This window comes from Salvia miltiorrhiza, chromosome 5 (assembly GCF_028751815.1).
Source record: "Salvia miltiorrhiza cultivar Shanhuang (shh) chromosome 5, IMPLAD_Smil_shh, whole genome shotgun sequence".
Taxonomy (NCBI): domain Eukaryota; kingdom Viridiplantae; phylum Streptophyta; class Magnoliopsida; order Lamiales; family Lamiaceae; genus Salvia; species Salvia miltiorrhiza.
In genome coordinates, this window is record NC_080391.1 from 55,167,984 (window position 1) to 55,180,991 (window position 13,008).

The 13,008-nt window shown below is 33.1% G+C and overlaps 1 protein-coding gene across 2 annotated transcripts; it reads right to left on the reverse strand.

The window, feature by feature from the left end:
* Positions 1 to 5,345: 5,345 nt before the first annotated feature.
* On the reverse strand, positions 5,346 to 10,252 carry LOC131025186 (phenylacetaldehyde reductase-like). Of its 2 annotated transcripts, none has more exons than XM_057954828.1 (6): positions 10,103 to 10,252; positions 7,741 to 7,910; positions 7,411 to 7,602; positions 6,885 to 7,047; positions 6,389 to 6,572; positions 5,346 to 5,648 (listed from the first exon to the last, which is right to left on the reverse strand). In XM_057954828.1, exons 1-6 carry the CDS (start codon positions 10,224 to 10,226, stop codon positions 5,501 to 5,503), a joined length of 981 nt encoding a protein of 326 aa, XP_057810811.1. In that variant the 5' UTR covers positions 10,227 to 10,252; the 3' UTR covers positions 5,346 to 5,500. The 2 variants fall into 2 exon arrangements, with proteins under 2 accessions (XP_057810811.1, XP_057810812.1); XM_057954829.1 differs by having other exon boundaries at positions 6,389 to 6,560; positions 10,103 to 10,245.
* Positions 10,253 to 13,008: the final 2,756 nt, after the last annotated feature.

Consider the following 13,008-nt stretch of genomic DNA (forward strand, 5'->3'; position numbering starts at 1 on the left):
ATTGACAAGCGGATTTTCCAGAACCCAAATGTTAGGACTCATACCAATCCGAGAATTTTGATGAATAGGAACGACGTTAATCGACTTCCAAAAATGTAACGGAACCTTCGAAACATCCTTCTTGGGTTCCAAAATACCTATAAGCATAGGTGAAAATCTTGAACAATGATCATGGAGGGCTCGCTTAGCATCGTCATTGAACCCCCTCACATTCTGCCATAAATATATATATATATATATATATATATATATATATATATATATATATATATATATATATATAGGGTGCGGTTATAGTGAGAACCACAATTATCGTGAGAACATAAGAACCAATAAAATTACTGCATCTGCTATACAAATTAATGCATCCGCTATTAAATTTAATGCATCCGAAAAAAATAATTTTTTGCTCCCTTCAGGATTCGAACCCAGCATCTGCATCCATCCACCAAGATGATGCATTCACCGTAGATCTTGATGATCGAATGGCTTAAAATGGTTCTCCGTTCTTATTTTATTAGTGGTTCTTATTTGAACCTCTATATATATATATATATATATATTCGAAATTCGTTCGTTTTCTAAATGACCCGAACTCGAGCCCGAATTCGAGCTCGATAAAATTATCGAGCCGAACTCGAGCCCGTGCATGTTCGGCTCGAGAGCCTATTCGCGAATAGGATCGCGTATATGTTTGCGAATATGCCTACGAATAGGATCGCGTATATGTTTGCGAATATGCTCACGAATAGGTTCACGAATAGTTCGCGAATAGGTTCATTAAATAATACTTTTATATATTTTATTTGTTAAATATTTTTTAAATAATAAAAATAATACTCATAATTAAAAAAAGTACTATTAACTTGATAAATGATCTATTTGTTAAAAATAAATTATAAATTATGAATTATGATTCATAAATAGTCTAGTAATATATGAACAAATATAATTTTTTTATTTTAATGAAACCTTAATATATAAATAATTCGAACCGAGCTCGAGCTCGAGATAAGCGAATAATTAACGAGCCGAATTCGAACCAAACTCGAGCTTGGTATTTTATAAGCGAGCCGAGCTCGAGCTCATTTTTAGGCTCGAATTCGAGCTCGAGCCGAACCAAATCTTCACGAACCGAGCTCGAGCCTGGAGATATTCGGCTCGGCTCAGTTCGTATACAATCCTATGATTATCTAAATGAATAGCGGGTATTGGATAATACGATAACCGTTACCAGATACCAATTTTTTTGGTTATCGGTTTAGTATTGGTTATTAAATTTTCAAAAATTTTGAGTATCGGTTAACTCGATAACTGATTCGAGTTAACCGAATAATCAATTTTTATTAAGTTTATAATTTATATATATATATATATATATTTATTGTTGTGCCCAAAAATATCACCTTGTAACAGAAAGTAACAAGAACACGAGAAAGACGTTGAAACGTTAATCGATTTCTTGTAGTGTTCCTCGAGCTCTATTTATAGGCGAAGTCTTGAATAGATCCGTTGGAGAGATGGTCTTAGGATTTCTGCCGTTGTGAGAGTAGATTTGAATCTGGCTGAGGCTACAATCTTCAAGGTTCATGTTTAGGTGAAGAACGGCGTCTCAAAGTACATCCGATAGGGTGAGAAAGGTTGCATCAAGCTTGGTTGTGGGAAGCTTGGTTGTATTTTGTTTATTTTGGATCTCTGCTCCTCTGACGATTTCAAGCTTCATCATGAGCATGGGAAACCACGTGGGAACATTTTGGACTATATCCGAAAGTTCTCATCCCATGAAGTTGATCTTTCTATTATGGATTTTGAGAATCATTCTATGGTTTGGTTGGAAATGGATTATAAAGGCATATGCATTAGGAAATTCACCTATAACGGAGTTGGGTCTGAGCGAATTGAATTGTATTATCTTTGTGTTGCTCCTTGAAGCCTTAGCTTTGCGCACTTCTTGGAGCCTGTATTTTCTGGTGAGACTGGGATGGGTAGGTGAGGTGTCTGGAGAGGTTTCACCGGTGCTCCACCTTGGCTGGTTGTGGCTGCTGCTTGAATTTTACTTTTGATTTTTCTTGTAGGGATCATTTTCCCTACCTTTGGGTATTTTTAGTGCTTGGTTTTTTGAGTTTACGTGTTATTTCTTTGTTTGCTCCCTTGGGTTCTATGATGGCAGGTAGTTGCTGGTCTGTTGCTGTCGAAGTTGATCCCTGTTGGTGCTGGTTTTTGGTCTACCTTTTCTTTTCTAGGTTGTGTTCGTTGGTTGTTGTTGTTTTCTTGTTACTGGTTTAGGTGGGATGGGCCTCCTAGGGGCAATGGTTCGACCGAAGCTTTTGAGGAGGTCCTCTCCGCCCACCGCCAATTTTTGTTTCTTCTTAGACGGGCACTCTTTTTCCTCTCTTTAAGGTTGATTTACCTTAAAAAAAGGTTTTAATGAGGCCCGGCCCTCAGCTGCGTCTGTGCTCTCTTGGGTGTAGGTTTTCTTTTTATTTCGTTGAATGGGAGATATGGGGGCTCGTGAACGCTCTCCTCCCTTCGGAACCTTAGGTTTCCGTTGATTATCTCTTCTCTACCGCCTCCAGCGCTGATTTTTTCTCCGGCGCCATGGCGACGCTTCATCTTTCTCATGGAACGGTCCCTGCCGCTTCCAATACAGCGCCGCCGCCTTGCAACAACCCTAGGGTTTCTCAAAACCCTAATTTTAACTCTAGACAGGACGGCGCCGCTTCCTTTATTTCTGTTACGAAGGGATCTTCTGCTAAGCCGCCTGATGTTCTTGCCCAGGACTTTAATCTCCTTCATCCTCACTCCGATGGTGAGAAACTAATTCTGTAAGTTCTAGACCAGTTATACAACAACACATTCAAACGTTCCGGTTTGCTCTCCATTCTCGCCTTATACTTCAAAAACGACTCTCCCAGAACGGCGGTTGAAGTCAACAGGACTTAGGCATTATTTCAGGCGTTTATTGTTTTATTTTTATTTTTATTTTTTTAGTTCCTTATTCTGATTTTTATCTGTTGTCTCATGTGTGCATGAGATGAATTCGTAAGATTTCCTTCACAAAAATCCAAATTTAATTAGTACTATAATCAAAATATTTAAGAATTTGCCAAATATGATCAAATTACCACAAATTGTGCAGTCTTTCCAACATTATTCCTCCAAATCGGGTTAAAGAGAAAAGAACAAATTCTCCGAGAGATAAGAGATTTAAAGGGTAGAGTTTTCTTGGTGGAGAGGACATCAAGAGATGAGAAAGAATTTAACCTCAGTGATAACTCTTTTTTTCTCAGCGGCATATGATTAATCACCATATGCGTGCTCTTGAATCTGGTCTCATGCTCTTCATCTCTGTTTATTTTTCCATTAAAATTACCTGTTGGGAACCTAATGGAATATCCTAATCCTTGTTTTGATGATAACCAAAATCTAGGTCTTAATTGTAATAGACTAGAACTGTTTGAACTCGAGTGTTAGAGTTCATTTCTAGTTTAGTTTGCGGTTCTGAAGACGGAAGACTGAAGGACGAAGGACAGAAGACTGAAGATACCAACTGGAGTATCAGTTGAAGAATCAGTTCGGAACTGATTACTTAATGCGTGCCGCGTGGATTCAGCGGACTGATACTAAAGTCAAAGTAATCAGTTAAACATTCTTCCTCGGACTGAACTTCCAACGTTCAAAGGAAGCCACGTACTCGCAAAGTACAGCCGCATTAAATGCAGAGATCTCAGGATCATCCCTCTCTGCAGAGGTCATTCCTATTTGGTGGCTACTTTATCAGAGACGTCACATCTCATGCTCTTCAACATAGCCGTTCCCACCAAACAAGGAACCTCGAAGATTGAAGCCTCAACCCAAATTCGAAAAAGCTCTCCAACGGAAGAAATCTTGAAGACGTTCTCTGCCAACAGATCTATTCAAGACCTCTCCTATAAATAGCGCTCGAGGATCACTTCAATCTTCACCGATTCAACGACATAAGCTGAAACTCTGCCAAAATAGTTTCTCAGCCAAAAGCTTAACCTCCCCAAAGCTTGAATCGAAGAAGAGAATTCCAAAGCCAAAATCAGTCACTGCTGATTACACACATTCTCTTAGACCTTAGGCAAACCTCTGTTTACCCAGAAGCCTAGATCAAACTTGCTCCAAAGAACTTGTTCTTTGAAGTATAGTTGGCAATGTTTTCAAACCTCCTTTCGAGAGATAGAATCGAGTGTTTGAGTGGTAAAGGAGTTCAGGAAGGTACTCTGACTCCGTGAGATCCTAGTGCAAGGTCGTGCTAGGAGTGAGGAATCTAACCGCGAGTGAAGTGTTGGTACTGAAGAGTGGAATCTTCAGTGGTACGGTTGTATGCACCCGGCAAAGCACACGGTTCGGTTTGCAGTGCACCAGTTAAGCACTTGTGGAGTGGATTGTTGGTCTGATCAACCGACCGTGGATGTAGGAAGTGTTTTTCGAACCACGTAAAAGTCTCTGTGTTATTTACAGCTTTCAGTTTTACATTCTTACTTGTGTTCTTATTTTTGATAAACTGAATTCTGATTAACTGCAAAGAGAAACCTAAGACTAACAACGTGCTCAACCGAGGCTATTACGAAACAAAGTTATTTCCGTTGCGTATGATATCTGTCTGACTGATCTATCCTCTGATAGTCAGGAAGAGTGATATCATCTCTGTTCTAGCAAACTCGACTGAAGCCTTAACGTACATCAGTTAAGTTCCAGTAACTTAACTGATAACTCCTTACTGAAGAGTATTTCAGTATCAGTCGTCAACCCTGTTTGGTCAAAACTCCTTTTTGTTAACAGGTGTCTTAGTTTGCGTGTAAAGTTTCATTTTGATCTCTATCTTGAGATCCCTCAGTTTTAGAGGAGAAAAATAGCCCATAGGTGTATTCCCCCCCCCCTCCATACACCTATTCGAGACCCTCCGGACCTAACATTACCCAATCACATTGTTCCCCATGATCATTTGCATCTCTCTTTGCGCCTCCCATGGTGTGCTTCAATCGTAAAAAAACAATTGCAGAAAGGAATAAGGGATAGCAATTGGAGTTTCCATCAATTCTTCCCTTTTTAATTTGGCTGCCATTTTAATGTGTATTTATGGTGTTGTATTGTATAGATCGAGAAAGCGAGAACATATTTCAGCAATCTCCTTTTTTTGATCCATTATTTTGAGAAATTATTGTAACTAATGAGAGAGAACGTATGGAAGAGGGGAGATAAAAGTGACAGATTTATCAGGAAACTAACGATACACGTTCTTTTAAATGCACTTAGATTTGGGAAGAAAAACTGTAAAGGAATTGGCGCGAAAATATTAACGTTAAACTGCCTTTTTTATATTATATATAGATTTATACTTACAAGTACATCATTAAATATGGAATTTGAAATCCAAATTTTTTACTCATAAAATCGCGCAGCACAACTTCTATTTAAACATCAATTGTATTTGTTTGGTTCGACTTTAGGTAGTGACTTATATTCCACATAATCAATTATTACATCTTTCAAAATTGAGGAATTTCTTCTCTTTCAAGCTTTCAACAGTATCCTTGAGGCTCACCTCCATGGACATGAAACTCACACCCAAACTTTCTGCTTTCTTCTTTGATACCTTGCCTATTGGATTCTCCTCCACGCTGCATTTTTGAAATTATAATTATATTTAACATTTAGGGTGTGTTCTTTTTCGTTGAAAAATTTATCATGAGAAAAAAAAAAGATAACAATAAATTCTCCCTTTAAATCCCATGTTTCTTTTTTCCATCAGTTTTTACAAAAGAAATTTTTTTCATTTTTTATTCCTCATTTTTACTTCAAGAAGAGATAATATTATCACACCAAAAATAAAGGGATAATATAATTTATTCTTGGAGTGGAAAGAATAAATAAGAAATTGTGAAATTCACTATTCTAGAAAATGAGGGAAAAGAGAAGACATTTAAAACAAGAAATTGTTATTATTTCTCATTTTCACATGATAAATCAACCAAAGTGAACACAACCTTAAGGTATCTATCTGACCACCACAAACAATATTGCTTCATAATTACATAAAATATGATGCACTTTACACATTAGTTAAGTTTTCACAAAATGGATTAATATGACATCATAAATTGTACAAATATTTCTCCAAATTGGGTGACCATTTAGTTCTTTATCCCAATCTCAAATATATAATACTCTCTCCGTCCCTCAAAAGTTTGCCCCAAGAGGAGTGTGGGGCATATTTTTTGGGGACACCTCAAAAAGGAAATTGGGGCAAACTTTTTGGGAACGGAGGGAGTAGTATACTTTAATACTTTAGTAGCAGTCATAGATATAATATATGAGACCTTAATTCTAAACAATGAGAAGACAAAAAAAGTGGAATTACCTTGTTGAAGCATCAACAATGGAAGGGTTGAGTTTATGTAAGAGCTGCATAAGTTGAAGGTGAGTCAATGGTTCTCCAGCCAGAATGTACCTGCCACTAGCTGAAGATTTCTCGAAACCCATAATATGTGCATGAGCCACATCTCTAACATCCACGCATTGATAAAAGGGAACTGCAAGCTTTCCTGATCAATATCAAAATTTTGTCATACATATAAATAAATACTATTCCTTCTGTCTCTCAAATGAGTACCAATATTTTATTTTTGGTCAATACCTCAAACGAGTACCCATATCTCTTTTTGGTAAGCGAACCCTACATAATCCACTCACAACAAAAATGAAACTCTTATTCTACTCACACACATTTAATCAATTTCTTTAAATTAAATTTGTGTCATTTTCAAATGGATATTCATTTGGAGACAGAGAGAGTATAAGAATATAAAGATGAATATGATTGGCAAGAAGAACATCGATTTTCAGACTGCATATACCTTTAATAATGTCCACAACTAACTGAGAGGTAAAATTGAGAGTTGGCTGGAGGATAGGGCCTAACACCAACCCAGGATTCATTACTACCAAATCAATGCCATTTTCATTTGCAAAATTCCATGCCGCTTGCTCTGCCAATGTCTTTGAGAGATTATACCATTCCTACAACCATGCTAACATTTCTTCACTGCAAAATACTCATAATTTGCCACCTTAAAAGTGTTTAAATTTTCCATTCCTTTTCTGAATTTCTGAATTGAAGGACAATTAAAAAAAACTTATAAAATCTTTTTCTCACTAAGCCTCTCACAACTACAAAAGGACTCCAACCACCATCATCTAATTTGTTTGATAGAATAATTTGTTAAGATCTCAACTCCAACAATATCACAGAGAAAAAACTTGAGCTTCACTTAAAAATGCATATATGAATAGTTCAAAGCCATCTCCACAACTTATTCGCTTACCTCATATGCATTTTGAAAGCGCAATCAAATCATTGTAAAAACAGAGGTGAATTAGGACCTTATTTTCCTGGCAGAGAGCAAGATCAGAATGGCAAGTTTCATCGACAACAACATCGGCGCCAATAGCTTTTCTGTTGTAGGCAACTGCGACTATAGAGGATGTCAACACAACCCGTCTAACGGATTTTGCTTCGCAGCATGACTTCAACACATTCAGAGTTCCCTTCACTGCCGGATCAATTAGGTCTGCCTGTAATTTATTGAATTCAAATTACACTTTGAATTTCACATTGGAAGACTATTCAAAGGGGAAAATGCAAAGCAACTGGAAAATGGTGCACACACATTCCATAAACTAAAGAATTACGAATAGTGTGATTGAATTAACCTGAGGGTTTGTAGTGACTAAGGTAACAGGAGATGCTGTATGAAAGACGCCGACGCAGTCATGAATTATAGAATCAAATGAACCTTCCTGGAGTAAATCGGCTTCGAATAACTCTAACCTCTCCTCGGCTCCTTCCAATGCCTTCAAATGCTCAGTTTTACTCGGATCACCTATTTTGTACTATCCAAAATTATGCAAAGAAGTTTGGGATTTTTCTTAATTTTTTTCAAACTTATATTTCTGAAAAAATGGAGCACACTTTTCAAAAAAATATCAACGTTAGGGACATAAACTATACCAGAAGTGGTCGAAAAATATCATGAAAGTTTAATGTCGTAAAATTTTATACCTTTTTTTCGACCACTTTCAATAACTAAAACCCAACAATATGAATGTCAAAGGGAGGTATCGTCAAAACTTCCCAATCATATTCATATATAACAATGTGCCATATACATTTTCAAAAAAAAGAAAAGAAATGTGCACTATGAGTCTTGTACGATGATAAATGTTCTTACACAAAAAGAATGCATAATACTTCCTCTGTCCAACCTTTTAATATTCATTTGACAATGGCACGAGTTTTAATAAAATGGTTGAGTGTGTTGTAAGTGGAATAAAGGTCTCATTTTTTATGTGAGTGTTAAATTAATTAAAGTAGAGCAAATGTCCCACCCACTTTTACTAAAAATAGAAATGGATACCATAATGTGGGACAACTAACGAAAGGAAAGATGGATACTAAAAGTTGGGACAAAGGGAGTACCATTTTGGATTTTGATGCATGCCACGCCAAAATAGTACTGCATTAATCCTATTTCAATATGTCAATACTTAAATAAAAATTTAATACTCCCTCCGTTTCATAATTTAGTATTTATATTTTTATTTTAGTTTCTCCCTTAATTTAATATTATTTTTACTTTCAGTAAAATTATTCCACACAATTCTATAAAATATAGGTCTCTTGTTCCACTTTAATCAGTTTAACAATCTCGTAAAGGTGGAAATGAAAGCTTTACTCCACAGTCTCCAATCACACACTCAACCACTTTATTAAAATATTTATCATTCTCAAATGGATGTATATAACAAATATTTTAATATATATATATATATATATATATATATATATAATTCATTATTTACATTACAGCTCATAATACTCCATCAATCTCCTATTTCAATATGTCAATATTTAAATAAATTTAATATATAATTCATTATTTACATTATAACCCATAATAATTATTTAGTCTCACCCACTATTATTACTACCTCCGTTCACCAAGAGTGTAACACAAATACCCGATTGTGCGTCCACAACGAGTGCAATACTTTTCTTTTTAGGAAATAACCTCACTTTCTCCTTTTAATTACAACCACTCATTTTTATGGCCCCACACTCAATTCAACCACAGTCACTCACTACTATTTTATTTTATACACATCTAACAACTATTTTTCTTAAAACTCGTGTCCACCAAAAGTGTTACACTCTTGGTGGATGAAGGGAGTAATTATAGCCCATTAACCCCAAAATTTCTCACCCTTACTTTATTGATCGAAATTATTATTATTTTTCTATTTATTTTGATATATAAATATACCTTTAAAAAAATATCTTTTTCCTTTTATTTTATTATAAATTACATGTTTCTTAATATTCATATCTAAATTTTGAAATCTATTTAAAAATGACGGAAGGACCGAAGGAGTATAACAATTTCTTTTTCATCCAACCTAAACATTTGCATTGAATATCACGTCAAAATGAGTCTTTTGTCTCATTCACAACTAATAACCTATATGCAAATCAATAATATTCTCTATTATTAAAATACGACTATTATATACTCCATCCTTCCCATTTCAAATGTCCCATTTTCTATTTTGGGTTGTCCTACTTTAAATATCTCATTTTCTTTTTTGGCAATACACTCTCTCTCAGTCTCTCTATACTTAATATTTAAACAATTTTCATCAACCCACTTTATTTACTTTATACACACTTTATCTACTTTATACACATTTCTTAATCTCCGTACCCAAAAGAAATGAGACATTTGGAGCGAGACGGAGGGAGTATAAATAAAGAAAAAAGAACCTAAAGAAACCCTTGACAGTATAAGGACGTTGACTGAGGGCCGAGCCTCATTAAAACCCCTTTACGGAAACTCAGTGGGCAAATCAATAATATTCTCTAGAATATTACTTTCTTACTAACCCCAAATTTGGTGTAAATCTAGTATATGTGAAACTAATATACATATGGTTCTTTCTTTTCCTGTGGGATTATTAATTGCATATGTTAATCAGTACAAACACATATATGATATATGTAGAGAGAGAGGGGACTGACTGAGGTTGCGAACGGTGGCTTTAACAGTGTAACCTCGGTGGAGCAGAAGTTTAACAAGCCATGATGCCACGTATCCAGATGCTCCTGTCACGCACACCACTTCTTTTCCTCCTTCTCTACTCATCTTCTCTCTCTCTCTCTCACTGTGCTCTGTTTTAATTTGAACACAAATGAGTGATATATATTCACATAGGCTTGCATGAGACACACGTGTTAAATACAATATCACAAATAAGTTATTCAGAAGATTATATGTTTTGACAAACTTTCGCTATCTTCAATTGTTAATTACTTGGTTTGAAAATTGATCAGAAACGTAATTGGTCTTTATCTCTCTCTCAAAAGTAAGCAGCATTCAATAAAAGTATATATAGGAAGGATCGATGCTGCAGTATCTCAAAGAAAAAAAAAATGTTTGAAGTTGTTAAACTTAATTAAGGGAGACCACAAAGAAAAGGAGCGGATAGATTATAGTCGTCCAACCGCTACTAATTACAATTATAGATTATTAAATTTTAATTAAAGATTGTGGATCTTAGTTAATGAGATTGCATGTAGAGTTTCTATCATGTGTTGACAATATAGGTTAAGCCGTGACCATTGGACGGATCTATAATCTTCAATACTATATCAAGAAATTAAGTGCCTTCAATTCAAAAACAATTTTGTTATTACAAATAATTTTGATGTCAATTTTTTTAAAATTAAGGGTTAATTAACAAGTACACCTCTAACGTTTATAGGAAAAAGCAAATAAGTTCTTAGGTGATGGCTGGTATGCAGGAATGAAATTAGAAGGGAATTGAATTGATTTTGGAATGCAATGACAATGAGAACGGAATGGAATGGAATGAAATATAAGATTCCTATGGTTGGTATTTACAAGGAATGAATAGGAATGAAATAAAATTAACACAACAACAACAACAACAACAACAACAACAACAACAATAATAATAATAATAATAATAATATAATAATAATAAATAATCTAATAAATAATAATAATAATAATAATAATATTATTATTATTATTATTATTATTATTATTATTATTATTTTATAATTATTAATTATTATTTCTTACATTTAACAACAACACACACAACACAATAACATAATAACAATAATAATAATAATAATAATAATATAATAATAATAATAATAATAATATAATAATAATAATATAATAATTAATAATTATAAAATATAATAATAATAATAATATATAATATTAATATATTATTATTATTATTATATTTTTTTCTTATTTATTCATTGTTTTACTATTATTATCATTTATTATTTTACTATTAATATTATTTATTTATTTATTTATATTTATTAAATTATTTTATTATTTTTACTAATATTATATTATTATTATTAGTTTTAGTATATTAATTATTCTAAATATATAATATAGTATTATTACTATTACAATATATAAATTATATAATTTATTATTATATTAGTTATTCTATATCATATTAGTATATTATCTATAATATAGTATTATTACTATTACAATCTATAATTATTATCTTACATTATTATTATTTTACTATTTTTACTTATCTATTATAAATAATATCTAGTTTTAGTATTTCTATATTTTATATAATATTATTTATTCTTATTCTTAATTATTTTTCTTCTTTTTTCTCTTATTTCTTCATTATTATTATTATTCTTTATTATATTCTATCTATAATTATCTTTTCCTTATTATTATTATTATATATAATATTAAATTATTTTACTATTATTTATTATTATTATTATACTATTTAATTAATAATTAACTTTTATTATATGTATTATTATTTATTATATTAATATATTAATTATTTTACTATTATTTTTATTTATTATTATTATTTTATTTATATTATTTTTATTATTATATATTGTTGTTGTGTTGTTGTTGTTGTTGTTGTTGTTGTGTTGTTGTTTTTTTTATTATTAATTATTTAATTAAACAATTAAACTTTTATTATATAGTAATATCATATCCGTGAGAATACATAATACCATGGGGGAGGGGAGGAATGGCTATGCATGAGAATAGACATTCCATCAAGAATGACGATTCCCATTACAAAAACGGTACCAGCCATAGGATTGGGAATGGACGCATGAATCATCATTCCATTCTCATTCTCATTCCATTCATGCATACCAGTCATGCATGCCCTTAAAGTTATGTTTTGTGCAACTAATTAAGCCCTTAACGTTTATAAATTTGGACAAATTGGTCTTAACATTTACAAATTTGGACAATTAAATCCCTCCATCTAACAACTGTGAATGTTAAAGATCTATTTGCCCCAATTTATGAACGTTAGGGACCTATTTGATTTTTACTAGGATTGTCTAGGGGTGTAAACGAACCAAGCCGCTCGCAAACCATTCGGGGCTCGACTCGAAAAAAGTTTGTTCGAAATTCGTTCGTTTTCTAAATGAGCCGAACTCGAGCCCGAATCTGAGCTCGATAAAATTATCAAGCCGAACTGAGCCTGTGCATGTTCGGCTCGTGATCTCGCGAACATGTTCGGCTTGAAACTATTCGCGAGCCTATTTGCGAATAGGCTCACGAATAGGTTCACGAATACGTTCGCGAATAGGTTCATTAAATAATAATTTTATATATTTTATTTGTTAAATATTTTTTCAATAATAAAAATAATAGTCATAATTAAAAAAAATTACTATTAACTTGATAATTTATCTATTTGTTAAAAATAAATTATAAATTATGATTCATAAATAGTCTAGTAATATATGAACAAATATAAACTTTTTATTTTAATGAAACCTTAATATATAAATAAATCGAACCGAGCTTGAATTTGAAATCGAGCTTGAAATTCGGGGCCGAGCTCGAGCTCGAGATAAACGAATAA